The sequence below is a fragment of the Heteronotia binoei genome, unplaced genomic scaffold (assembly GCF_032191835.1).
Source record: "Heteronotia binoei isolate CCM8104 ecotype False Entrance Well unplaced genomic scaffold, APGP_CSIRO_Hbin_v1 ptg000668l, whole genome shotgun sequence".
Lineage (NCBI taxonomy): Eukaryota > Metazoa > Chordata > Lepidosauria > Squamata > Gekkonidae > Heteronotia > Heteronotia binoei.
This window is the reverse complement of record NW_026800064.1, coordinates 90,137-116,654: the sequence shown is the minus strand read 5'-3', so window position 1 is coordinate 116,654 and position 26,518 is coordinate 90,137. Positions and strand designations below refer to the sequence as shown.

Below are 26,518 nucleotides of genomic sequence, written 5' to 3'. Positions count from 1 at the left end.
TTTGCTGGGACATCACCAGCCCGGCCGTCCATCAATAGATAGAGCTGGGTGTCATCTGCATATTGATGGCAACCCAGCCCATACCTCCGTGCAATCTGGGCAAGGGGGCGCATAAAGATGTTAAACAGCATCGGGGAGAGGACTGCCCCCTGAGGCACTCCGCAATGGAGTGGATACCTCTGAGACAGTTCCCCCCCGATCGCCACCCTTTGTCCCCGACCCTCAAGAAAGGAGGAGAGCCACTGTAAGGCTAGCCCCCGAATTCCTGCGTCGGCGAGGCGGCGGGTCAGCAGCCGATGATCAACCATATCGAACGCCGCCGATAGGTCTAACAACAGCAATACTGCCGAGCCGCCTCGATCCAGTTGCCGTCGGAGGTCATCCATGAGGGCGACCAGGACTGTTTCTGTCCCATGGCCCGGGCGAAAGCCGGACTGGCATGGGTCTAGGACGGAAGCGTCCTCCAGGAATTCCTGTAACTGCACCGCCACGGCCCTCTCGATTATTTTGCCTAAAAAGGGCAAGTTTGAGACCGGCCGGTAATGTGCCAATTCGGCCGGATCTGATGACGGTTTTTTCAGGAGAGGGCGGACCAGTGCCTCTTTCAGAGGTGTTGGAAAAACACCTTCTGAAAGGGATCGATTTATAATATCCCGTATAGGATATCTTAATTCCTCCTGGCAGGCCTTAATTAGCCAGGAGGGGCAGGGGTCCAGATCGCAAGTCGTGGAACGTGCAGTGGCAAGAATTCTGTCGACTTCCTCCAAGCTGAGCGGGTCGAAGCAATCCAGAGTTGAATCAGAAGACACGCATTGGGCTTCGAGTCCACTTACTGCCTCCAAGTTGGCGGGGCAGTCCTGGCGGAGCGACTGGACCTTATCCGCAAAGAATTTCGCGAAGGCCTCGCAGCCGATTTCCAATTCCTTAGCTTTAGAATTGCCCTGAGGCAATGTAGTCAGATTCCGAATTATTCTAAATAATTGGGCTGGGCGCGAATTTGCGGATGCAATCCTAGCCGCAAAGTATGTTTTCTTTGCGGCCTTGATTGCCATCTCATAGGACTTCATAAACTTCCTATAAGATGTTCTAGTCGCCTCGTCACGAGTGCGTCGCCATTGCCTCTCTAGCCGTCTAAGGCCTTGTTTCAGCTGGCGTAATTCCGGGGTATACCACGGAGCCAGCTTAATCCGAGGTCGCAGAGGGCGCCGAGGTGCGATCTCCTCGATGGCCCTAGAGAGCCGGCTATTCCAGGTCTCAATCAGGCCATCAAGGGAGCCGCCAGAGGGCCAGGAGTCCCGCAGAGCCATCTGGAACCGTTCCGGGTCCATTTGACTCCGCGGGCGAGCCATAATCGGCTCCTCGCCTAAACAGGTTCGGGGGGGCATATTCACACGGGCCTTGAGGGCGAAGTGATCCGACCATGGCACAACCTCTGTGGTTATATCGCTCACTACAATCCCGGCCGCAAAGATCAGGTCTAACATGTGCCCGGCCTGGTGGGTGGGGGTCACAACGAATTGAGAGAGTCCCAGTGTCGCCATGGAAGACACTAGGTCCGTCGCCTGACTGGAGGACGGGTCATCGGCATGGACGTTGAAGTCACCCAGGATTATCAGCCTTGGGTGCTCCAGCGCCCAGCCTGTCGCCGCCTCAAGCAGGGACGGTAAGGCGTTGGCCGGTGCGTTAGGCGTACGGTACACCAGCCAAATCGCCAACCCCTCTTCATCCCCCCACGCCAGCCCGGCACATTCAATGCCCTCAATCTTTGGGGCCGGGAGCGCCCTAAAGGAGTAAGCCTCCCGTGCAAATAATGCCACTCCTCCCCCCCGCCCGCTCGTCCGCGATTGGTGGAAGACCGAGTAACCTGGGGGAGCTGTTTGCGAGAGGGCCACTGTATCACCCTCCCGGATCCAGGTCTCGGTCACGCAAGCCAGGTCCATATTCTGCTCAAGCATGAACTCTCGGAGAGTTGAGGTCTTATTATTGATGGACCTGGCGTTGCATAACACCAATGACGGAGGCGGGTTCACAGAGAGGGGCAACGTGTGACCGGGAGAGACTGAGGGAACACGGCCGTCGGTTCCAACGGCTGGCCTGGGGGAACGTGGGGGAGGGGGAGACGACCCTGCTCGCGCGCGCGCTCACACGCTTTACTCACTAGCGCTGCCGCCTGCGACCAGGAAACCCCCTCCCTCGTGACCGGAACAGGCGCCACCAGCGACCCCTCCCCTTTCCTGCTTCTTCCTCCTCTCAGATTGGGCCGCGCTTCCGCCGGCTGAGAGAAGGGAGGGGAAAGAGAGGCCCGGAGGCTACCGAGGAGGAAAGGGGAAAGACGCGATTGCGCTTGCGTACCCAACGAAGCGACTCCCACCGGCCTCGGCGGGGGGCAGCTTCTCTCTTTCTCGCCGTCCCCTCCAACCCCCAAGCCGGAGACCAGCCGCGCGCGAGAGCCCCAGGGCCACATGATGGTGCTGCGGGCCGGCGGCGGGGAAGGCGGAGGCGGAGGAGGTGCCAGGCGGCTTGTGCTGCTGCTCGCACTCGCCAGCGCGGACATTGCACCTCTGGCTTCTGCTGCCCCTACTCCTGGCGGCGGCGCTGGGCCACACGTGGACCTACCGCGAGGAGCCTGAGGAGAGCGACAGGTGGGTGGGTGGGGAGGGCGGAGGGAAGGGCGGCCCCCACCCAGCTCCGTTGCAAGAGCCCACCTGGCCCTGCCTTTCCTGTCAAGGTCAGCCCCCAGTGCGTGACAGTAAATTTTTCGTCACGTGCGGATGCATGCCGCACGTATACACCAAATTAATCAGAAGAGTCTCGTAGCGGAGGTTCTGAAGACCCGTGCCTTACACGGAGGCTGCAATCCCTCCAACCCGTAGTCGCTTAGCGTTAAGTAAGTTCCCCTAAACTCGCTTCCTCCGACTCGCAGCCTCCTACGTCGGAATGCAAACTCCACAAAGCGGATGCGGGCCTGTGTGTCCGAAAGAACAGCCCGCCCCTGAGGATCACTATTGCAGCGTCCGGTGTCCCAAGCCGTTCCTGCAGGGAGGAGGACAAGGAAGAGGCGGCGATTCCAGCAGAGGGCACTATGTGGGGCCTCCCGGCCCTTGCCGGTCCCGGTCGGCTCTGACCCATCTAGGCCACCTTAACGCTCTGCTCCTGGGCTAGGCCGCTGCCGGGGCCTCCCTCTTCAAGAGGACTCATCGGAGTAGCCACGGCTCCGCCTCCCCCCGACTGGGGGGAGTGAAGGAGGTCGCTGCTGAGGTGCGGCCTGCAGCCTCTCCCCTGGTCCTCCTCGCTTCCCGCTGTGGGAACATGTTCACCAGCACCGGCTCCAGTGGGCTGTGTAAGTACCGAGCCCCCCCCCCGCAGTTTTCTTTCTGCTCCCCATTTACAGACTCACACAGGGAGCTTGAGGGAGGGACAGTGCTGTGAGGAAGAGGCTGGAAGTGCTGAAATGATGGGAAGAGAGAGCTCTTCCTTTCCCTTCTTCATCTGGTTTTGCAAATGTTAGGAAGCCAGGCGTGGAGTCTCCTCCCCTTCCGTCCCTTTCTTTCCCAGTGCCCTTTCCCACCTTAAAATAAATATTTGATCCTCATGCAAGCCGCGGCACTCTTATAGTCGTTGGCTCGTTGCTGACTCAGGAGTAAGAGTTTTTTAGTTTTCAGGTTCTTCCCCCATCTCCCATGCATTTGAGGCTAATATTTCAAGCAGTTGAGGATTCGGTCGGTCAGGAGGACTATTGTATTATTTTGCTTACTATAGGTGTTAGCAAAACCTGCCCGCACCCCCCCCCCCACACCAGTATTTCCTCTAAGCGGCAGAATCTTGTGAGCAAAAATTCTATTTTGTGAGCTACTGCATAAAGTAGTGTGTTCTGGGGTCATCCTTCCTGAGCTAAGACAAAAATGTGTGAGCTGGAGGCTAAAAATCTGTGAGCTAGCTCATGCTAACTCAGCTTTCAGGGAACACTGCTCCCCACCTATTACAGGTGTTAACTGCCTTAGTGGTCTCTGTATTTTCTTGGTTAGATTTGAATGACACATGACTTCATTTCACTCAGTGCTTCGTTTGTTTATGGCTCCTTATTTTTCCAATGCCCAAATTAAAGTTCTGCCTGTCTGAAGGAGAGTACTCTATTTTATAGAAGTGGATTCAGGAATAAGATTTTGTCAGTGTTTACATTTACAAAAGACTCCTGTTTGTTATTGCTGCAACAAAACTACACCCCTGAAATTACTACATTTCAACCCATACTTCCTGGTACCCAGATCCTGCTGTTTATATTTAATATCTTCTGCATGAAAAGTCTTCCTCATGAGGAGGCTAACACTTCAAGCATTGTAGAGGCATTGTGTTCATGTAAAGAATGGACTGTAATCCATAAAGCTTTATGTGGGAATAAATGTTTGTCAGTGTTTAGGTTGTCATAAAGCTCCTGTTAATTTTTGCTGCAGTAGATTAACACAGCTACTCTTCTGGAATTACTTAAAGCATCTGTTGAAGTGAACTTTACTCAAAGGTTCATACTACAGTAACTCTGCTGGTCATTTGTGGTGCCACTCTATTCTCTCTCTCTCTGTATATATATACAGAGAGAGAGAGAGAGAGACAATATGTGTGTGTGTGTGTCTTTTGTTTGGGCTTTTTTGCTGTAACAAAGGCAGGAATGAATTCATTCAGACTCACTCCCAAGGAAGTGTAAATTGCAGAGGTGACCAAACTTGCTTAATATAAGAACCCTATATAATAAACGGCAGATCCTTGAGAGCCGCAAGACATGAATGTCAAATGTTTGAGAGCTGCAAGACAGGAAGGCTGGCAAGCAGGCAAACATATGGGGAGAGGGAGGAGGAAAAGAGAGGTGGAAAGAAAGCAACTTTAAATGCATTCTCCAAGCCGGTGGAGGTTTCAAGAGCCACAAAATATGTGTGAAAGAGCCATATGTGGCTCCAGAGCTGTAGTTTGGCTACCCCTGGTATATTGGATGGTAATCTCAAAGGCAATCACTCCTCCATATGTCTCTCACCAGTCAAGGATCACTTAAGGGTGCATTAGTTATGCTTTGGCATACACCCTGCATAACAGAGTTCTTTAAAAACTATAAATGGACTTTTCTTCCAACAGTTATGTACAAACTTATGTTTGCAAAAGTGATTTGAATCTCTCTCTTCCATATGCCTTTGAACGAGAAGCTTTGATAGGTGAAGGCTGCAAATACATGCTTGCTTGGAAGAAAGCTCTCTTGAATTCAGTGGCAATTACTTCTGTAAGCATGCATTGATTTGGAACAGGGGTTTCAAATCAATGAGAGGCCATTTGCACAGATGGCTTGGCAATAAATATGCAAGGGTTTGATATTTATTTTGAAGTTTATATCCCACCATACAGGCTGATGGGGTCCTCAAGTGGGCGAACAACACTGCCATCTATAAAGAAAAAAGTGGGATATAAATTTAAATAAATATAACTGTTTTATAGCTGTTGTGACGGAGGAGGACTTTGCCAGACAGACACCCGCTCTTTTTCCCCCCTCTCACTTCGCAGGGAAGTTTGTTCGGAGAGCAAAGTCGCCACCACCAAGTACCCGTGTCTGAAGCCCAGTGGGGAGCTCACCACCTGCTTCAGGTCAGTCAGTGGCGCCGCCGGCTTTCCCGCGCTCCCCGTGCCTGAGGGGCGAAGGGAGAAGAGTCTTCCCGGCCCAGCCCTCATGGCAAATTGTGGCACCGTCTGGGCGGCTGGGAGATAGGGATGCCCGCTGGCATCGACGGCTTTAAACAGATTAGACAGATTCATAGAGGTGTCTGTTCTAGGCAGCTTCCCTGAAGGTGATGGGGACCAGTGTTCCCTCCAAGCTGAGTTAGTGTGAGCTAGCTCACAGGGTTTTAGCCTCCAGCTCACACATTTTTGTCTTGGCTCAGGAAGGAGCCCCCAAATGCCACTGTTTCTGGCAGTGGCATTTGGGGGAAATGATGTCACAGGAAGTGATGTCACTTCCTGCTTCCGGCAGGCGGCGCGGGGGAAATGATGTCACAGGAAGTGATGTCACTTCCTGTTTCCGGCGGTGGCACGCCGTCACCGGAAGTGACGTCACTTCCTGTTTCCGGCGGTGCGCGCTTCGCGCGCACACACACATTCATTCCCCCCTCAAGGTGTCCCTGGCTGGCCTGCAGATATTATGGCCACCCTACGATTGAACGTATTATAGATCACAAGGTGCCTTTTCCCCCTGAATCTATTTTACTTAATATCTGGAATAATGAGGAAGTACCAAAACATAAGAAAGAATTAACATCTACGCTTATTTTAGCCGCGAAAATATTAATAGCTCATCAGAGGAAAGCAACAGTTTTACCATCTAAACGACAATGGCTTCTAAAAATTTGGGACATAATAGTTATGGATAAGTTAGCTGGCACCATACAAAATTCAGAAACATCTGATAGGAAATGAGAAAAATATGTTTGTAGGAAAATGGTTTCCTTTTTTTGTATTTATACAATGTGATCAAAATGCATTATTACCGGAAAAATATTTAAATTTTAAATTACTGGAAAAATATTTAAATTTTGCTTTCTATTAGATATTTAATTTGCACATTGTACTCAAAGCAGGATGGAGAGCCAGTTTGGTGTAGTGGTTAAGTGGTGTAGTGGTTAAGTGTGCGGACTCTTATCTGGGAGAACCGGGTTTGATTCCCCACTCCTCCACTTGCACCTGCTGGAATGGCCTTGGGTCAGCCATAGCTCTGGCAGAGGTTGTCCTTGAAAGGGCAGCTGCTGTGAGAGCCCTCTCAGCCCCACCCACCTCACAGGGCGTCTGTTGTGGGGGAGGAAGGTAAAGGAGATTGTGAGCCGCTCTGAGACTCTGAGATTCAGAGTGGAGGACGGGATATAAATCCAATATCTTCTTCTTCTTGTGTTATGAATATGGTTCTTGTTCTTGTTATAGTTGTTGTTTGTAAAATTGTGTTTTTATTAATTAATAAAAAATATTAAATAAAAAAAATGATGTTAACTGGACTATTAGAGCCTGACTATGGAACAGGGGGTTGCTGTATGTAAATAAGATTTTTAATAATTCAATGTATTAATCTTAAGAGTTCTTGACTGCTTTTAACCTGTATGTTGCTTTAACTGAAATTGCAATAGCCAGTGGTTTTATGCAATAATTTTTTTACTGTACTGTATATATCTACAGTATTCCAATTTCTCTTTTTAGAATAGTGTATCAGAATAATATTTTTTTGTATTAACACACTCAAACAAGGAATATTGGCTGTTTATCTTATTACATATACTCAACCCATTTTCACTATACTTTATTATTTTTTCTTCCGGTGCAATGGCGCGGTGACACAGAGCGATTCTTCCGTGCTCCGGGAGAAAGCTCTGATTTGGAGGATTTGCGGGAGGGTTTCCCTAGTGGGAACATCTCCTAAGGGGTATCAGGGGATACCCCCGTCGTTCGGGGAGCTTTTGAGTGCTGGCAGAGGAGCGGAGGTTCCTCTTTCAGCCTCATTCATCCCTTTGACCGATCTCCTCCAACACCTCGGTGCTAACTGGGCCACCGGACTAGGAGCGGGTGAGGCGAGCGCAATTCTGGACTGCTACCCAGCATAGAACAGACAATTGACTTGGTTCCAACAGAACTATTAAAGGATTTCCAAAAAGCAAGCGTTAAAGAGCAGGAGATATCTTGCGACTTGAGGTGAAGAAACGGGAGACGCGAGACGCGCCGCCGGCCATTGAGAGAACTGACTTTAACACAGACCCGAGCGGATTCTCGAACTACTGGTAAGCGGGCGCTTGTGACTTTCGACTAGGAGATTATTCTTTGTCCGCCTGTTTGCTTAGAACAAGAAAGAGGGCTAACAGCCCAAATATACTCTAAAACTAATTTTGAAATCGAATTGGAGCGGACATAACTGGTAGTATTTTGGGGTCGTAGTACAGAGTTTGCCGGGCTGGTTGGTGCCAACGCGATTTGTGCATGAATGTTTAGGCTTGGAAGAGACATGTGAGAATATAATAGAATATAACAGACGGACAAGTTTGACAAGAAGATAGTGCTTGTTTAGTTGGAGAAGAGGAAGAAGTTAAGCTAATGAACTATTGAAGTCCTATATGAAGGAGATGGGACCTGAGCAGAGCGAGGAGTGAGGAGGTGTAATGGCGGCTTCACAGCAGGAAGAGCGAGAAGAAAGAGGAGGAGGGACAATGGCGGTGTATTAAGGAACAGGTCGAGCAGAATAAGACTGGACGAAAACGTGGAAAGGTGAAAGAACTGAGAGTTCAAGAAGAAGAGAAAGAAGAGTAAGCGACAGAACGGTGGATTTAAATTTGGCAAGGGTGAGGAAATAGTTCTTAGTGGCATTTGCGCCGTGGCTGTTCCCTCACCGAAGAGTGGTTCCTTGCGCCTGCCTTTTGGTGGTGGAAGAGAGACGGCAGACGGCAGACGGCGAGAGACGGTAGATTAAAAGCTAAAGACTAAAGACCAAAGACTAGGAACCTTGGGAAAGCAAAAGAAATAGAGTATAGAGTTTTGAAGATACTGAAGAGCGGGTACCTCAATGAAGTAACTTTGCTGACTGGCAGAGTCTAATAAATACTGGTTAAATCTGAATGTTTTTGAACTCTTTGAAAAAAAAAGAAGAAGTGGTAAATAAAGGTGCTCACCAAATAAGAGGGGAAATATTAAACACGGGTGGAAGGGAGGAAGGTTACATAAGATTGGTGTTGGATGATTAATGAACTTATTGAAACTTAGAATAATATTTTTTTGTATTAACACACTCAAACAAGGAATATTGGCTGTTTATCTTATTACATATACTCAACCCATTTTCACTATACTTTATTATTTTTTCTAATGGCAAACAAGAATGATGTTTATAATATATAGAATGATTTTTATTATATATGTTACATGTTAAAAATTAAATTAGGTGGAGAAGAACATCACTAGGAAATTACCTATACTTGTAGCAAGAGCAATTAACAGGCAACTGTTATTACCTTTTATTGGTTTCCCACACAAATGCTATCCAGACCAATTTATTTATCTTGCCATTTGATCCTAACTTTGTATCAGTTTACACTCTTAACTTCTGTTGCTGGGAGAGGCTTTGATGCAAGTTTTGAAACAATGTAGAACTTCATTGGAATTTAGCCCTTTGGATGTACAAATGTGATAAAATGTTTTATTATAGTTGGGATTTCTTCATCTTATTGGCTCTTTACAATTGTGGAATTCTTTGGTAGGAAGAAGGAGGCAGTGCAGAGAGGGAGGGTGGGCTGATTTCCTCCTTCAGAAAAGAAACCTTCAGACTCATTTCCTGTTCAGATATCTTCTTGAGCAGGGGTGTCGAACTTATAAAGGACACAGACAAACACAACTAAAGAGGTTTTTTACAAAAACAAAAAAACCTTAAATGCTTAAAACATTAGCACTTGTTGGTCTTAAAGGTGCTTTCTTTGTATTTCTCCTATGGGATCCAGGCAACTGAGCAAAGGAAGCTCTATCTCTTTCCTTCCATCCCTATGGGACCAGGAGGGGGAGCCTCAGTCAATAGAAGGAAGAGAGCCTTGGCTCAGTAGCTCTGCTGTGTGATTGAGAGAGCCTGGCCAAGCAAGCTCTGCCTCCTCTCCTTCCTCCTCAGCCAATGGAGAAAATAGAGCTTTTGCTCTGTAGCCAGTTTGCTCTGAGAGCCAGTTTGGTGAAATGGTTAAGAGCGTGGACTCTTATCTGGGAGAACTGGGTTTGATTCCCCACTCCTCTACTTGCACCTGCTGGGATGGCCTTGGGTTAGCTATAGCTCTGGCAGCTGCTGTGAGAGCCCTCTCAGCCCCACCCACCTCACAGGATGTCTGTTGTGGGGGGAGAAGATATAGGAGATTGTAAGCTGCTCTGAGTCTCTGATTCAGAGAGAAGGACGGGGTATAAATCTGCAATTCTTCTATGCAATTGAGCAAGCCTGGCAAAGCAAGCTGTGATGCAGAAGGAAGCAAGAGAGCGGGAGAAGGAAGCAGATGACAGCCAGTTGCTCAGGGGCCTGATTTGGCCCCCGGGCTTCATGTCTGACACCCATGTTCTTGAGGATGATGCACACTGTGGGGTCATATACCAGAGAAAGCAACAATATTAGTTGAAAATACCATTATGAGAGCAGAACGCCACAATGGTGGTTAGCCCACGGGGCATGCAAAAAATATCACTTCCAGTCAGGCCTCATTTGGGGCAGGAGCTTATAGAGTGGAGCTCTGGAAGCTCTAGATTTTATTGCTTTCTTTCTTAGCTCCGCCCCCCCCCCCCAAAAAATACTTGCTTCTGGACTCCATTGTTTAAGCCCCCTGGGAGAATTTTGCTGAACTCTAAGATTTGACAAACTTTCTAATATTCTCCCCCACAAAAAAATGGGAAAATAACCAAAACCTATCAAGCAGACGGATGGAAATCTGCCACATGCCACTGTGGCCACCTAGAGAAAGTCATTTAGAAAGCAGGGTGGGAGTTAAGGTTTTCTTCTGACAGTTATAATTCACGAAGCATTTTCAGGCAGATGCTGAGCTGATGTCATTTAGTACACCTTCCGGTGATGCAAGAGGGGTGTGTGGCATATGCAAATGAGTTCTGCTAATGAGCTCTGGCATTTTTTTTTTAACAAAATGACCCCTGCTTCCAGTGCAGCCAACTAAGGGGGCCACAAGAGCAGACGATGAACCCTGCTGGAGCAAACCGAGCGTTCATCTAAGTGTTTAGTGTTAAGATTAAAATAACTTCAGACTGGTTGCATGGAACACACTCAAAGAAGCCCCCCCTTTGAAATCTTGCACTGGAAAGCCTCTCTCCTGTTGCTTTGGTCTCTTCCTCTTGCAGCCCCATTCAATCATATTTTCTCTCCGCTCCCTTATTCTTGTCGAAGTCCTGTTTTGAGAAATCCTCACCTTTCCTGCAGATGTGCAAGAGTCCCATTCTCCCCCCAGCCGGGAGAAAGGAGGAAGGAGAGAGGCGCTCCGAGATCCCATCTCCCCAAAATTTCTTTCTCTAGCTTACTGAAAAACCACCCACCCCCTTCAACGCTTGGGAAAGGCAGGGTTGACCTTGTCAGTAGAGCATGTGCAGAGTGCAGGAAACAGGGAAAAACCACCAGGTCGACGCAAGTAAAATATGAGCCACACACCAGCACCTTTTGTCAAATAGTGTATTATACAACTATATACAAGGGCATTAACAGAGGTGGTGCAGTGAAGCAAATATACAGCTCTGAGGATCAAAGTGCTTCGCCAGTAACTCATTGAAGTAAGAGAGAGAGTTTGTCTGGCACTGTTCTGCATATATACATTTGGTCAGCCAATTACATCAGTCCATGAAATGTGCTGACTCACAGCAGGTGCTTTCCCGGCACAAATCCAGCTCCAACCTGCTTTCTGCCAAGGTTGTGTCAGCCTGACCTGTCAAGAGCTGTCAGAATAGATGCTCCAGCTCTAAACATGCTTTGCACTGTGGACTTTATACCAACAGACCTCTCTCATGCTCGCAACGGCTGTTGGGAAATGTAGACCCCAGCAACAAGCAGACTAACGTGGAAGGGCAGAAGTGTGGGGAAAGAGGTTTCCTCGCTCTGCAGTGGCTGTGTGTGTGTGATCGCTGATAGTGTTGCCAACTTCCAGGTGGCGACCAGGAGATCCAGCCGTGAAAAATAACTACAATCACAACAATTTTTGTAACAACCTGTAGTATACAATATTTCCTATACAACGCCTATAAACTCCTGATAGACGTTGATAATATTTCCAATTATTGAAAATGCACAGAAGTCTTTATCCACTTTCACATTTAAGAGAAGACTCATTCCTAATTAAAGTCCCCAAGGAATGTGCATGTGCAGGTGTTAGTCTTTATAACATCACATTCCAATTTCCTCTGTGCAATATTTCCACATTAATTTGAAATTATTTCACAGTCCATTTTACAATTTACAATGTTTTTCTTCGTTTGTAGGACTTCCTAAAGTCTAATTCACCAATGCAGGTGTGATTGTAGTTCCCAAATTGGCGTGGCTGCAACTGGACTGCTGCTTCTGTCCACTTTCAGAGAATCCTTCTTCAGGCAGCTCACCAAGGGATACACTTTCAATTTGGCTCTGCTCTGCTTATCTCCAGGGATCAGGGATGTGGCTCCACATTTCTCTTTGTCCTTAGCTTCAGCTAATTCCCTGGAGCAATTGATGTTAAACAGAGCTCCTAAGCAGTGCTGGCTAGATAGAGAAGGGATCAGAAACGTAAGTTATATATACATTTCTTTCTATATCTTTCTAATTTTGTTAATACTGAACTATTTTTCCTGAACTACAATGCATAATGGCAGGGGTGGAATTCTAGCAGGAGCTCCTTTGCATATTAGGCCACACATCCCTGATGCAGCCAATCCTCCAAGAGCTTACCAAAAACAGCCTTGGAGGATTGGCTACATCAGGGGGTGTGGCCTAATATGTAAAGGAGCTCCTGCTAGAATTCCACCCCTGCATAATAGTATGCAGAAAAGTACACCAGAAGCTGGGATGTTCCACACACAGTCGCTGGAGCTCTCCTTACCAGAAAGAAGAGAGCTCAGGCTATAAATTAGCCCCATCTGGCAGTTTCCTGTCCGTGATGCAGAGAGGCTGAAAGGAACAGATTAATTATGGTCCCACCTTCAGTCACCAGGGGTGGGGCTGTATGAATAATTTGATGTTTATTTAGGCTCTTGTTCACAGAGAAGAAACTCCCAAATTCCAAGTATGTAAATAGCTTTACCAGGGCTTTTTTTGTAGCAGGAACTCCTGTGCATGTTAGGCCACACACCCCTGATGCAGCCAATCCTCCGAGAGCTTACAGTAGGTCCCATACTAAGAGCCCTATAAGCTATTGGAGGATTGGCTGCATCAGGGGTGTGTGGCCTAACATGCACAGGAGTTCCTGCTATATAAAAAAAGCCTTGGTTTCTACCCTGTGTGAACTTTCTGATGTCTAGTTAGAGCACTACTCCAAGAGAAGCACTTTCCACACACCAAGCATTTGTATGGCTTCTCCCCTGTGTGAATCTTTTGATGTGACTTTAGACTGCACTTCAAAGAGAAGCACTTGCCACACTCCAAGCATTTATACAGCTTATCGCTTGTATGAATCTTCCGATGCGCAGTTAGGCTGCTACTGCGATAGAAGCATCTTCCACACTCCAAGCATTTATATGGCTTCTCTCCTGTGTGAACCTGTTGATGTTCAGTTAGGCGGCGCTTCTCAAAAAAGCACTTTCCACACTCCAAGCATTTATATGGCTTCTCCCCTGTGTGAACCTTTTGATGTCTCCTCAAGTGACCACTCCCAGAGAAGCACTTTCCACACTCCAAACATTTATGTGGCTTCTCTCCTGTATGCCTCTTTTGATGTGAACTTAGGCTTCCACTCCAAGAGAAACATTTTCCGCACTCCAAACATTTATATGGCTTCTCTCCTGTGTGAATCTTTTGATGTGCAATTAGGGTATCTTTAATAGAAAAGCACTTTCCACACTCCAAGCATTTATATGGCTTCTCTCCTGTATGAACCTTTTGATGCGTACTTAGGTGGTTACTTGCAGAGAAACACTTTCCACACTCCAAGCATTTATGTGGCTTCGCTCCTGTGTGTATCTTTTGATGCGCAGTTAGGTTTGCACTGTAGCGGAAGGAGTTTCCACACTGTAAGCATTTATACAATTTTACCTCGGTATGACTCTTCTGATGTTCCTTTAGACTGGTTTTGTAACAGAAACACTTTCCACACTCCAAGCATTTATATGGCTTCTCCCCTGTGTGAATCTTTTGATGTTCTGTTAGGCTTCCTCTCCAAGAGAAGCATTTTCCACACTCCAAGCATTTATGTGGCTTTCCCCTTGTATGACTCTTTTGATGTTCAGTTAGGCGTCCATTCTCAGAAAAGCATTTTCCACACTCTAAGCATTTATATGGCTTCTCCCCTGTGTGACTCTTTTGATGTTTATTTAGGCTGCCAATTATAGAGAAGCACTTCCCACAATCCAAGCATTTATATGGCTTCTCCCCTGTATGATTCTTTTGGTGCACAGTTAGGCTCCAATTCCGAGAGAAGCACTTTCCACACTCCAAGCATTTATATGGCTTCTCCCCTGTGTGAACCTTTTGATGGCTAGTTAGGTATTCATTCCGAGAGAAGCACTTTCCACACTCCAAGCATTTATATGGCTTCTCCCCTGTGTGAACCTTTTGATGGCTAGTTAGGTATTTATTCCGAGAGAAGCACTTTCCACACTCCAAACATTTATACAGTTTTACCTCTCTATGGATCTTCTGATGTTTCTTTAGGCTGGTTTTGTAAAAGAAGCACTTTCCACACTCCAAGCATTTATGTGGCTTGTCTCCTGTGTGACTTTTTTGATGTGCACTTAGGTTTCCCCTCTGAGAGAAGCACTTTCCACACTCCAAGCATCTATATAGCTTTTTGCCTGTATGAACCTTTTGATGAGTAGTTAGTGCACTACTCCAATGAAAGCTCTTCCCACATTCCAAGCATTTATACTTTTTCCAGCCATTTGTAACATTCTCAAATGTTTTAACACCAGATTTGCTGCCAAACTTTTTCTGACTTATGACACTAATAGGCCTTCCCCTTCTCCTCTCTGGTTCATCTTGGGCTGAGAGCTCAGGTTTATCTCTGCCCTGACAAGCAACCAATTCCTTCCTTTGCTTCTCTTTTGCTTCCCATTTCCTTCTGAACTGTCCTGTTGATATCACTTGATCCACGGACTCTGCTTCCCCCTGGAGACGGTTGTCTTTTCCCACAAGTCTCCTTTCTGACTCCTCACTCACCATTTCCCTCACAGCTCCAACTGCAACAGAGAATGAAAAAGTAGAAATGCCAGTTAGCAAACCGAGCAATGAGTAGTACTTTTTATAATGAAACCCTGGGCTCCAGAAAAAACTTCAGCAATATTAACCACACATCAGGATGTCCTGGAAAAAGAAAAACAGTGACTAAAGGGAGGGGATTTCTTCCTTGTTTTGCTGACACTTGCTCTTCAGATTGCATTAAGCTTAATATGTTAACTGCTGTTGATTTAGGGAACACATAAAATGGAATTTAAAAAGAAACGCTTGTTAAAAATCTTGAATTTTACTGATTTTTTAAAAACAATATGTAAGGAAGAAAACATGGAAACACTTAAATCCAGAGAAGGGAGAAATAAATTTAAAATAAAACATGCTTAAAACATTAGCACCTGTGCAAGCACCAGTCATTTCCAACTCTGGGGTGACACTGCTTTCATGGCAGACTTTTAACAGGGTGGTTTGCCATTGCCTTCCCCAGTCATCTACACTCTCCCCCCAGCAAACTGGGTACTCATTTTACCAGCCTTGGAAGGATGGAAGGCAGAGTCAACCTCGAGCCGGCTACTTGAACCCAGCTTCCTTGAACCCAGCCGGGATTGAACTCAGGTCATGAGCAGAGCTTAGGAATGCAGTACTGCAGCTTTACCACTCTGGTAGCAGAGATATAAGCTTTATAAAAGACACAAATGCATTTTAAAAAACCCTTTAAACATGCTTAAAACATTAGCACTCGTTGGTCTTAAAGGTGCTTCCTTTGTATTTCTCTCATGAGATCCAGGGAACTGGGAAAAGGAAGCCAGGAGGGAGAGAAGCCTCTGCCAATAGAAGGAAGAGAGGCTTGGGTCAGTAGCTCTGCTGTGTGATTGAGAGAGCAAAGCAAGCTCTGCCTCTTCTACTTCCTTTCCAAGAGAGGAGCCTTAGCCAATGGAGAAAATACAGGTTTTGCTCTGTAGCTCCTGTGTGATTGAGTAAGTCTTGGCAAAGCAAGCTGAGATGCAAAAGGAAGCAAGAGAGAGGGAGAAGGAAGCAGATAACAGCCAGTTGCTTGGGGGCCTGATAGGAGCCCTCCAGGGGCCTAATTCATCCCCAGGGCTGCATGTTTGACACCCCTGCTCTAGATTGTTGATGTAGGGCATCAGTATAATCCTATTCAAGGTCCTCTCATTCATTAGATAGCTTTTCACTCAGTTCATATCATGCTGCCTTTCCACATCTAAAATCCTTTGTTTAACCAGATTCTTGCATGGCCAGAATCCTTCTGGGCATGGAGGAGGGGTCACTGGGAGTGTGGGGAGGAGCTTTTCATGGATTTCCTGCACTGGGCAGGACCCCTGGAGATCCCTTCCAACTCTATGATACTCTGACTCATCCAGGATTGGCTGCTTGCTCAGGCCAGGGGCAGGAAGAGGGAATCTGTCTGGAGCGGCAGAACCCGCAGCGCCAGGCCTGATTCCAGTCCCCACTCTGCTCTGGAAGCAAACTCGATGACTTGGGCCAAGCACCCAAACGCATGCTAACCTCCTTCACAGGCTTGTTGGGAGGATAAAATGGAGTAGTTGGGAGTTCTGTAAGCTTTGAACCATTACTGGGAAGAGAGCAAATAAACCATTGATAAAGCTGAACATGAGAGGGGGGAAGCAGTTAAATGATTGGTGGTAAACTAGTAAGGTACTCAAGAAGGAAATGTGACAACTGGAGCATGTTGGGGCTGGCAAATAAGGACAAAAAGTGCCAGGAGGGGGATACAGGGAGGAATAAGGGACTCCTCACAACTCATAAGAAAAGCCATGTTAGAGCAAGCCCATCCAGTCCAACACTGTGTCACACAATGGCAGAAAATAATTTTTTTAAAAAGATGCCATCTTGAGGTCTATCAGTGGGTCCAGGACACTAGAAGTCCTCCCACTGTTGCCCCTCCAAGCAACAAGAATACACAGCATCACTGCCCCAGAGTTCTAGCAATATACTGTGGCTAATAACCATTGATGGACCCCTGCTCCGTATGTTTATCCAATCCCCTCTTGAAGGTGGCTATGCCTGTAGCTGCCACCACCTCTTGTGGCATTGAATTCCATGTGTTTGGGTGAAGGACTTCCTTTTATCAGTTCTAACCTGACAGCTTAGCAGTTTCATTGAATGACCACGAGTTCTTGCACTGGGAGAAAGGGAGAAAAGGACTTCTTTCTCTACCTTCTCCATCCCATGCATAACCTTGTAAACCTCTATCATGTCACCCCGAAGTTGACATTTCCCCAAGCTAAAGAGCCCTAAGCATTTTAACCTTTCTTCATAGGAAAAAGTGTCCCAATCCTTTAATCATTCTAGTTGCCCTTTTCTGCACTTTTTCCAATGCTATAACATCTTTTTTGAGGGGTGGTGACCAGAATTGTACACAGTACTCAAATGAAGCCACACCATCAACTTATACAGGGGCATTATAATACTGGCTGATTTGTTTCCAATTCCCTTCCTAATAATTTCCAGAACAGACTTGGCCTTTTTAATTGCGGTCACACACTGTCTCGACATTTGCAGTGAGTTATGTACCATGACCCCAAGTTCTCTCACTTGGTCAGTCTCCGCCAGTTCACACCCATCCACTTGTATTTATAGTGAGGATTTTTGGCCCCAATGTGCATTACTTTGCACTTGGCCACTTTGAACCTCATTTGTCACGTGGATGCCCACTCGCTCAGACTCGACAGATCCCTTTGGAGTGCCTCACAATCCTCTCTGGTTCTCACTGTCCTGAACAATTTGGTGTCATTCACAAATTTAGCCACTTCACTGCTTACTCCCAACTTCAAATCATTAATGAACAAGTTAAAAAGCATCGGACCCAGTACTGAGCCCTGTGGTACCCCTCTGCTTACCGCACTCCACTGCAAAACCTGACCATTTACACTCACTCTTCCCTTACAGAACCCATGCTGAGTCTTCCTCAATAACTTTTGTTCATCAATGTGCCTACTAATTCTCTCTTTAATAACACTTTCCACCAACTTTCCTGGTATTGAAGTCAGACGGACTAGCCTGTAATTTCCTGGATCTCCTCTGGAACCCTTTTCAAAGATAGGGGAGACATTAGCTACCTTCCAGTCTTCAGGAACGGAGGCAGATTTTAATGAAAGATTACATATTTTTGTCAGATCCACAAGTTCACCTTTGAGTTGTTTCAGAACTCTTGGATGTATGCCATCCAGGCATGGTGACTTATCAGTTTTTAAATTGTAGGACCTCCTCTCTCATCACCTCAATCTGACTCAGGTTCTTTGACACCCCTCCCAAAATCAACAGTTCTGGAGTGGGCAAACACTTCTCATCTTCCACAGTGAACACGGATGCAAAAAATGCATTCAGCTTCTCAGCCATTTCCCTATCCTTCAGTAATCCTTTTACCTTTTGGCCATCCAAGGGCTCCACTGCCTCCCTGCCTCCTCCTTTCCTGCTTCTAATGTATCTGAAGAAGGTTAATAAAAGGGAACATAGGCTGTGGCAAATAAAATGCAAGTCTGTGATCAGGCAGGCAAAAAAGGGCTATGAGGAGCTGAAGAAAGGCTGAAGAAGAAAAGATGAGCCATTGGGATTTCCTAGCAGGAAACTAACGGGATATTGTCAGTCTCTCCCGATCACAAGCCCTCCACATCAACAGGTTTCTCTTTACAGCATGAAAGTTCTTTATGCTTTCTTTCTCGGGGACTTTGAGGTCCCCAAGTGTGGAAGTGACTATCTTTCCTTGTAGCAAATGAAAGCGCTCTGAAATCAAACAGTGTCAAAGGAAAACACCACCTATTCTTCCTTCTCTTACATGATCATTAAGAAGGGGAAAAATCTTACCTAGAGAGGCCACATTCTCGTAATTTTCCTCTGTAACATCCCAGTAGAGTTTTCTTTGGCCTGCATCCAGGAGAGCCCATTCCTCTGCTGTGAAGGAAATGGCTACCTCCTCAAAGGACATGGGGTATCTCTGAAAGAGGAAAATATGGGGCAGTTTATCAATAATTCTTGTCCCCAAGGATTCAAGAAAGAAAGTAGAATTCCACTGGCCAGTCATCTGATTAAACAATGCAACAGGTCAAACTGATAAGGAAAATTGCGTGGGTTTCTTTTTCAGCCTCTGACAAGTCTAATATATTGAAACTCTCCAAGGAATAAAATCTCAGAAGCTTGCAAAGAACAGGGCTTCTCTTGATCGAGACCAATTAATATGTGTGTGTAGCAGAAATAGTTTAGCAGATATTGTACTACCTTGCAAGTTAAACCCCAGAAATACACAGAAATTATGCTTTGAGAGAAGTTTTCTTTAAACATTTTTGTCCGCAGAGGAGTTCAGTGTGACTCTAAAGCTTGCATCCAGCTCTGTATACAGGAACTGGCCTAATTAAAAAAAATTTCTTGTATTTTTAACCTAACAAAGCCTATTCACCCTGGGCCATGTGGTCCTTGGTGTCTGATGGATGATAAATGCAGGGAGCCACCCTCCAGAGCAAGAGGTTCTGCCATGGACCTCTTCAGCAATCTGGCGAAGTGTATGGACCCCTCCTCAGATTGTTTCTAAATGAGTGTAAATGCTATTTCAAGATATCTGCAAAAACCTGAGTATAAGAAAATATCAGGTCTCAATTGGTGACAAAGTCACATGAACTATAATAATGACTGTGGTTTGTTGCCTACATTCATAACAGAGGGAAATGCTAACTGTCAGCTAGAACTTAGTGAAAATAAAGTTGTAATTTGTTCCACAGTCCACAAAAGACTTCCATCCTAGGAGCAAACTATGGCCAAATGTATCTTTGGGAGTTAGCCCATGGAGAATGCAACAAACAAAACTGCAACTGCAGCCAGCTATGGGGGCCAGTAAGAACACACAATAAACTGTTCTGGACTCTTATCTGGGAGAACCGGGTTTGATTCCCCACTCCTCCACTTGCACCTCCTGGAACGGCCTTGGGTCAGCCATAGCTCTCGTAGGAGCTGCTGCAAGAGCTCTCTCAGCCCCACCCACCTCACAGGGTGGCTGTTGTGGGGGAGGAAGATAAAGGAGATTGTGAGCCGCTCTGAGATTCGGAGTGGAGGGCGGGATATAAATCCTATCTCATCATCATCATAATTGAGGGAAATGCTGTCAGTAGCAATGTTCCCTCTAAGCTGCAGAGTCCCATGAGCAAATATTCTGCTTTGTGAGCTACTGGCATTAAAGTTGTGAGCTGCTGCATAAATAAGTGTGTGGGTCATCCTTCCTGAGCAAAGACAAAAATGTGTGAACTGGAGGCTAAAAATCTGTGAGCTAGCTCATGCTAACTCTGCTCAGAGGGAACACTGGTCAGTAGAGATCAGAGGAAATAAAGATGTAATTTGTTTCCCATTCAAGTACACAGGCCCCCTGAAATCTACCTCAGGTTAAGAACCCCTGCTGTTGAGGAAGTGACAGTAGGTGTTTAAAATACTTCCATCCTGGGAGCGAAATATGGCCAAATGTGTCTTTGGGGGTTAGCCCACAGAGAACACAACAAACAACACTACAAGTGCAGCAAACTATGGGAACTGGTAAGAACAGACAATGAACCATGCTGGATCAGAGACGGGTCTGTCTAGCTGGCAAGAATAAAAAGAAGTCCAGGATGGTTTTAGAAAACACAATCAAGTGGGTGAAAACACCCCACCCCCACCCCCTCTGCAGAGAACTCACCCAGAAGCTTCTAACCCAGGGGTGTCGAACTCATTTGTTATGAGGGCTGGATTTGACATATATGAGACCTTGTCGGGCCAAGCCATGCGTATCATAAGATGTAATGCCAGGTAGTGGACATATAAACTTTATAAAGTTTAATTTTAAGCAAAAAACCACACAATTAAAGTGGTTTTTTGCTTAAAATTAAACATGCTTAAAATATTAGCCTGCTTGCAATATTTTGTTTTACAGTCTTGGATAAATGTCACCTCTTGCTATGAATTATTGCATCAAAAACTACAGACAATGTCTGTGCTGTATCAGTCTTGAATATGTGCTGTTTAGGTATGCACATCTGTAAGTTGCAAACCTACTTTTGATTCATTGACATTCATTACAGACATCTCATGGTCAATGCTTTGAGCCTAAGACCCAGAGGAACATGAAGCTGCTGGGCATTGTGAGCTTTTGTACAGACGTTGCTTCACGTACTAGGCAAGAACATGTGAAGGCACCATGGCACAGACTGAGGGCTATGTGCTTGTTTACAAAACTATAATTTTCCTCAGAAAAATGACTACAACAACAAAAAACAACAACTTCCCCCCCAAAACAACTACAAGAATAGAAAGACGGCCATGTACAGTGGTCAGTGTCAGCCTACTATCTGGGAAGTCTAAATTCAAGACTCCCAATCAAAGGAAATTGTGAAAGAAAAATTAAGGAAAATTTGCTGGGTTAACCTGGGGTAGAACACACTCTCAGCCTACTGCTGATATTTCTCTTCTAAATAGTTCACATGCTTTCCTACTGAGAAAGACTGGAAGGCATGAGTACAATGAAAAAAGGAGGGGAACCCAGTTACAAGCCCAACAAAACTGTCTCTCTTTCTCTCTCTGTAGCAAGGCAAAAAGCTCATACCTTCACTAAAATGTTGCTAGTCTTAAAAGCACTATTTGTAGCTCTCCTGATGGTGGGGACTGGGCAAAGGAAGCTCTGGCTCTTTCTGTCTTTCCTTCCCCAGGGCAGCAGGAGGGGGAGGAGCCTCAGTCATTCATTAAAAGGAAGAGAGACTTATCTCAGTAGCTCTAAAGGGTGATTAATTGAGCCTGGAAAACTTAATCAACCAGCAGAGCTATAGAGCTGATCTCCCTCATTGGCTGAGGCTGCTCCTCCCTCCTCCTCCCTTTGGGAAAAGGGAGGGGGGAGAGGGAAAGGCTGCTTTTCTACTCTGGCTTATCCAGGGAGAAACACGAAATGGTGACCGAAAAAAGCAGGCAAGTGAAAATAAAGCAGATGAGAGCCAGTTGCTGGAGGGCCTGATTGGAGCCCTCTGTGGGCCTGATGTGGCCCACGGGCCGTATGTTTGACACCCTACTCTAACCAATACTCCATTCTCCTAATGCTTTCTCCTTCAGTTCCCTTCACACATATTTTCTCTCCCTCTCCAATTCTTCCCCAGGAGCTAATATGAAACCCCAAACTCACCTTTCCTGCAGATGTACAAAAGCCAAATTCTCCCTCCAGCCAGGGGAAACAAGATAGAACAGAGGCTTGGTGGAACTTCATATCCCATACAGTTCCTTCTCCACTTTGAGGTAAAAAAATTCTCTCAACACCTAGAAAGCACAGGGTCAACCTCTCTGATGCTTGCAAGTCCTTCTGGGAAATGTAGTCCCCTGCAGCAGAAACACCCAAAAGAAAGTTTTAAAAATTTAACTATTTGGAAACAGGGAATAGAAGGTTTCTTTGCTCATTTGTCACTTTTTAGGGGGAGCCTCCTGTGCATATAAATAACAAATCTTCTTACTTCTTTGATCAAACACCCTGCTTCAGTGACCTCTGTTCTCTTCTGGCTCAATACAACATTTACCTCAGAAGAGCTATCCAAAGCCTTTCTACTTGCTACCCTAAAACATCTGGGAACTGAGGGGAAGCCTTATACCATGGGACCAAAAAGGAAAGTGTGTCCAAGATGCCATTCCCTCCCTCCTCTGTTCATAATGAAAGGGGAAATAGCCTTACACAGAGAGGCCATGGTCTCGTAATTTTCCTCCATCACTTCCCAGAACACTTTTCTTTGACTTTGATCCAGCAGAGCCCATTCCTCCTCTGTGAAGGACACGGCTACCTCCTCAAGGGACACTGGGGATCTCTGAAAGAGGAAAATATGATCCAGTTCATCATGGAGTCCTGTGTCTGAGCTTTAAAGAAGGAAAGGACACCACTGCCTACACAACTGATTAAAAGGATGCAATACATCAAGTCCATGACAAGGAAAATTACTTTAAATTTTTTGAGGATCTGATAGTTCAAATACACTGAATATCTCCAAGAAATGCAAGTTCAGATAATTCCACAAAACTGGGTTTCTCTTGATCAAGTCCCAATACATTATATTTTTTAAAAAAGAAAACCACCCTCAATTGACCTGTGTTAGCCAAATCAGCCCTCAGTGCCTGGTGTGCCAGTGCCCAATGATGAACTCCACCATTGAGATTCCAGAAAGAGACACAACTTTATTGCAATAAAAGAGACCCTGGCAGCAAAACCCCAGGAGTTGACCCAACACAAAGACATCAGCTTTTAAAATTTTATTTATTTATTTCTATTTATATCCTGCCCTTCCTGCGAACAGGCTCAAAGACTGTTTTAGAGACTGAAGTAAACAACTTTTAGACATACACAGATGTCTACAGATTACAAAGCTGAAGCTTCCTTTATATCAACATAACTGTATTTGTCAAGCATACATTTATTTTGCTCTTATTTAGAAAGCTCATATGTCTCCTGAGCTTTGCAAAACAACCTCACTGTTTCTGGAGACAGCCCCTTTTGCTTAATTCAGCTATGATTACCCACTTTTTCACATCCAGGTTTCCACTCTAACTGACTGCAGCTTGCTTAAGGGTTTACCTGGCCTGAGCTGCTCAAAGAATTTAAAAATAGCTTCAGTCTGCCCATCAACTGTATGCCAGTGTCTACTATACCATCCCGCACATTTAACCCCACAAATGTATTAACCTCCTGATTCTACAGAAGGTTTCTGCTTTAAGAGCCAGTTTGGTGTAGTGCTTAAGTGCGCAGACTCTAATCTTGGAGAACGGGGTTTGATTCCCCATTCCTCCACATGCACCTGCCAAGTGACCTTGGGTAAGTCACAGTTCTTGAAAGAGCGGCTTTCTCAAGAGTAGTTCTCAAAAGAGCTCTCTCAACCCCACCCACCCCCGCCTCACAGAATGCTGGTGATGGGGAGCAGAAGGAAAAGGAGATTGTAAAACGCTCTGAGACTTCGAGTGAAGGGTGGGGTATAAATCCAATCTCTTCTCCTTCCTAATGTTTTTTTTTGCAGCTCAATAAAAATAAAATGGCCTCATAAAGTTAATCATATATCTGTTTCTATATTTTACTTATAAACTTCAGGCCTGCTCATTCCAGGCTGGGCAATCCTCAAGAGTTCGGCAGGTGAGAAATGCAGGGTACAAAGCATCCAGTCCAAAAGGGCTGCCTCAGAGACCTTTTCAGATTAACAACAGAAGATCCCTCTAGTATTCTGCAGTGGACGTGATGGTTTACTCTCGAGAAGGCAAGAAGGTGGAGACACTATAATAAAATGTTTTTTATCACATTAAAGTACAATGCTTCTGTGTCACTATTCACATCATAATCACTACAGGGAACAATAACATGACAGTCAACAAAGAGAGTATCTGTTGAGTTTGTACATCCAAAGGGCTCCATATGGAAAAAGTTCCAGTTCTACCAAAAGCTGCAGTGGAAGCCACAAAAACTGTAGAGAATGTGGAGAAAGAAGTACTTTTCTCCCCTTCTCACAATATAAGACTCGTGGGCACTCAATGAAATTGCTGAGCAGTTGGGTTAGAACGGATAAAAGGAAGTACTTCTTCGCCCAAAGGGTGATTAACACTTGGAATTCACTGCCACAGGAGGTGGTGGCGGCTACCACCATAGACGGCTTCAAGAGGGGATTGGATAAACATCTGGAGCAGAGGTCCATCAGTAATTATTAGCTGTATCTCTGTCTGGGGCTGTCATGCTCTATATTCTTGGTGCTGGGGGGGTGGGGACAATAGTGGGAGGGCTTCTAGCGTCCTGACCCCACTGATGGACCTCCTGATGGCACCTGGGGTTTTTTGGCCACTGTGTGACACAGAGTGTTCGCCTGGATGGACCACTGGCCTGATCCAACATGGCTTCTCTTATGTTCTTAAGTCTCTCCCAAAATTTGACAATGACGGGTGGTGATGCTGCTCCCATATCTGGTCAACGTTTCCAAATTTCCTCAGATCTGGACCGTCACTACATTAACTGGAATTAATATTATGAAGCACCAGTCATAAATAAAGTCAACAAGAGTTCAAACACTTCTGTTGCTGCGCGAAGTTTCACTGCAAGCTTTGGTACAGTATGGAACATATGTAGGGCATTGGAATTTAGCCCTTTGAATGTACAAATAATGTGATAAAAACATTTTATTATAGTGCTAAAGTGTTGGAATTTCTTCATTGTATTGGCTCTTTAGAACTGTTTCTTTGGTAGGAAGGGGGAGGGAGGAAGGAGCTGAGCGTGGAGGGAGGGTGGAGTTGATTCCCTCCTTCAGAAAAGAAGCCTTCAGACTCATTTCCCATCCAGAGATCTTCTTGAAGGTGATGCTCACGGTGGGATCACACACCAGAGAAAGCACAACAGTAGTCATTGAAAATACCATCATGAGAGCAGAATGTAGCCAAATGCCACAATGGTGGTTAGCCCGTGGAACACGCAAAAAAAAGCACTTCCAATCAGGCCTCATTTTGGGCAGGAGCTCACAGGAGCGGGGCTCTGGAAACTCTAGATTTTATTGCGCTCTTTCTTTCTTAGCCCCACCCCCACTTGCTTCTGGGCTCCGTTGTTCAAACCCCCTGGGAGAATTTTGCTGAACTCTTAAGATCTGACAAACTTTCTAATATTTCCCCCGCACAAAAAATATGGGAAAATAACCCAAACATATCAAGTAGACAGATGGGAATCTTTATCATGCCGCTGTGGCCACACAGCAGAAAGTAATTCTAAAAGTATGATGGGAGTAAGGTTTTAGTATGACAATTCTAATTCAAGAAGCATTTTAAGGTAGATGCTGAGCTGATGTCATTTAGTACATCTTCCGGTGAGGTCAGATGGGCGTGTGGCATATGCAAATAAGTTCTGCTAATGAGCTCTGGCACATTTTTTTTTTTTTTTTTTTTTTTTACAAAATGGCCCCTGCTTCCAGTGCAGCCAACGAAGGGGGCCACAGCAAGGGCAGACAATGAACCCTGCTGGAGCAAACCGAAGGGCCATCTAGGTGTTAAGATTAAAAGAACGTCATGCTGGTTGTAGGGAACACACTCAAAGAAGCCCCCCCCCCCCTTTCAAATCTTGCCCGGGGAAGCCTCTCTCTCCGTCCTCTTTCAGTCCCATTCAATCGGATTTCCTCTCCCCTCCCTTATTCTTATCCCTGTTTGGGGAAAGTCTCAACTCACCTTCCCTGCAGACCTGCAGAAGCCCAATTCTCCCCCCAGCCGGGGGAAAGGAGGAAGCGGAGGAGCGCTCCGGAATTCCATCTTCCCCACGTTTCTTTCTCCCACTTACTGAGAAACCACCCCCCTTAAAGGCTAGGAAAAGGAAGGGTTGAGAGCCATTGTGCTCGCAAGGCCTGTTGGGAAATGTAGTCCCCCGCAACAACCAGACCAACGTGGAAAAGCAGAAGTCTGTGGGAACAGGTTTCCTAGCTCCGACCGCGAGGGTTGTGTGATAGGGTTGCCAACTTGCAGGTGGCGGCCAGGCGATCCAGCCGTGAAAAATAACTACCCCAAAAAAGTAATATCACACGATCACAACGATTTTGTCATAATCTATAGTATACAATAACCTGTAGTATACAATATTCCCTATAAAGGTAAAGGTAATCCCCTGCGCAAGTATCA

The 26,518-nt window shown here is 45.8% G+C and overlaps 1 protein-coding gene across 1 annotated transcript; it reads right to left on the bottom strand.

The window, feature by feature from the left end:
- Positions 1-2,800: 2,800 nt before the first annotated feature.
- LOC132590760 (uncharacterized) lies at positions 2,801-26,178 on the bottom strand. The gene is made up of 7 exons (XM_060263683.1): positions 26,075-26,178; positions 22,578-22,707; positions 22,041-22,231; positions 18,719-18,848; positions 14,716-14,880; positions 5,535-5,765; positions 2,801-3,033 (listed from the first exon to the last, which is right to left on the bottom strand). Exons 1-7 carry the CDS (start codon positions 26,153-26,155, stop codon positions 2,801-2,803), a joined length of 1,161 nt encoding a protein of 386 aa, XP_060119666.1. The 5' UTR covers positions 26,156-26,178.
- Positions 26,179-26,518: the final 340 nt, after the last annotated feature.

What these genes read in the sequence shown, in the direction of transcription:
- LOC132590760 (XM_060263683.1), bottom strand. Translation starts at nt 26,155, where the DNA reads ATGGAATTCCGGAGCGCTCCTCCGCTTCCTCCTTTCCCCCGGCTGGGG. An exon ending in TCTGCAGGTCTGCAGGGAAG is followed by an intron (nt 22,708 to 26,074) that starts GTGAGTTGAGAC and finishes TTCCTCTTTCAG; the next exon opens with AGATCCCCAGTGTCCCTTGA. An exon ending in CGAGAATGTGGCCTCTCTAG is followed by an intron (nt 14,881 to 18,718) that starts GTAAGATTTTTC and finishes TCTCTGTTGCAG; the next exon opens with TTGGAGCTGTGAGGGAAATG.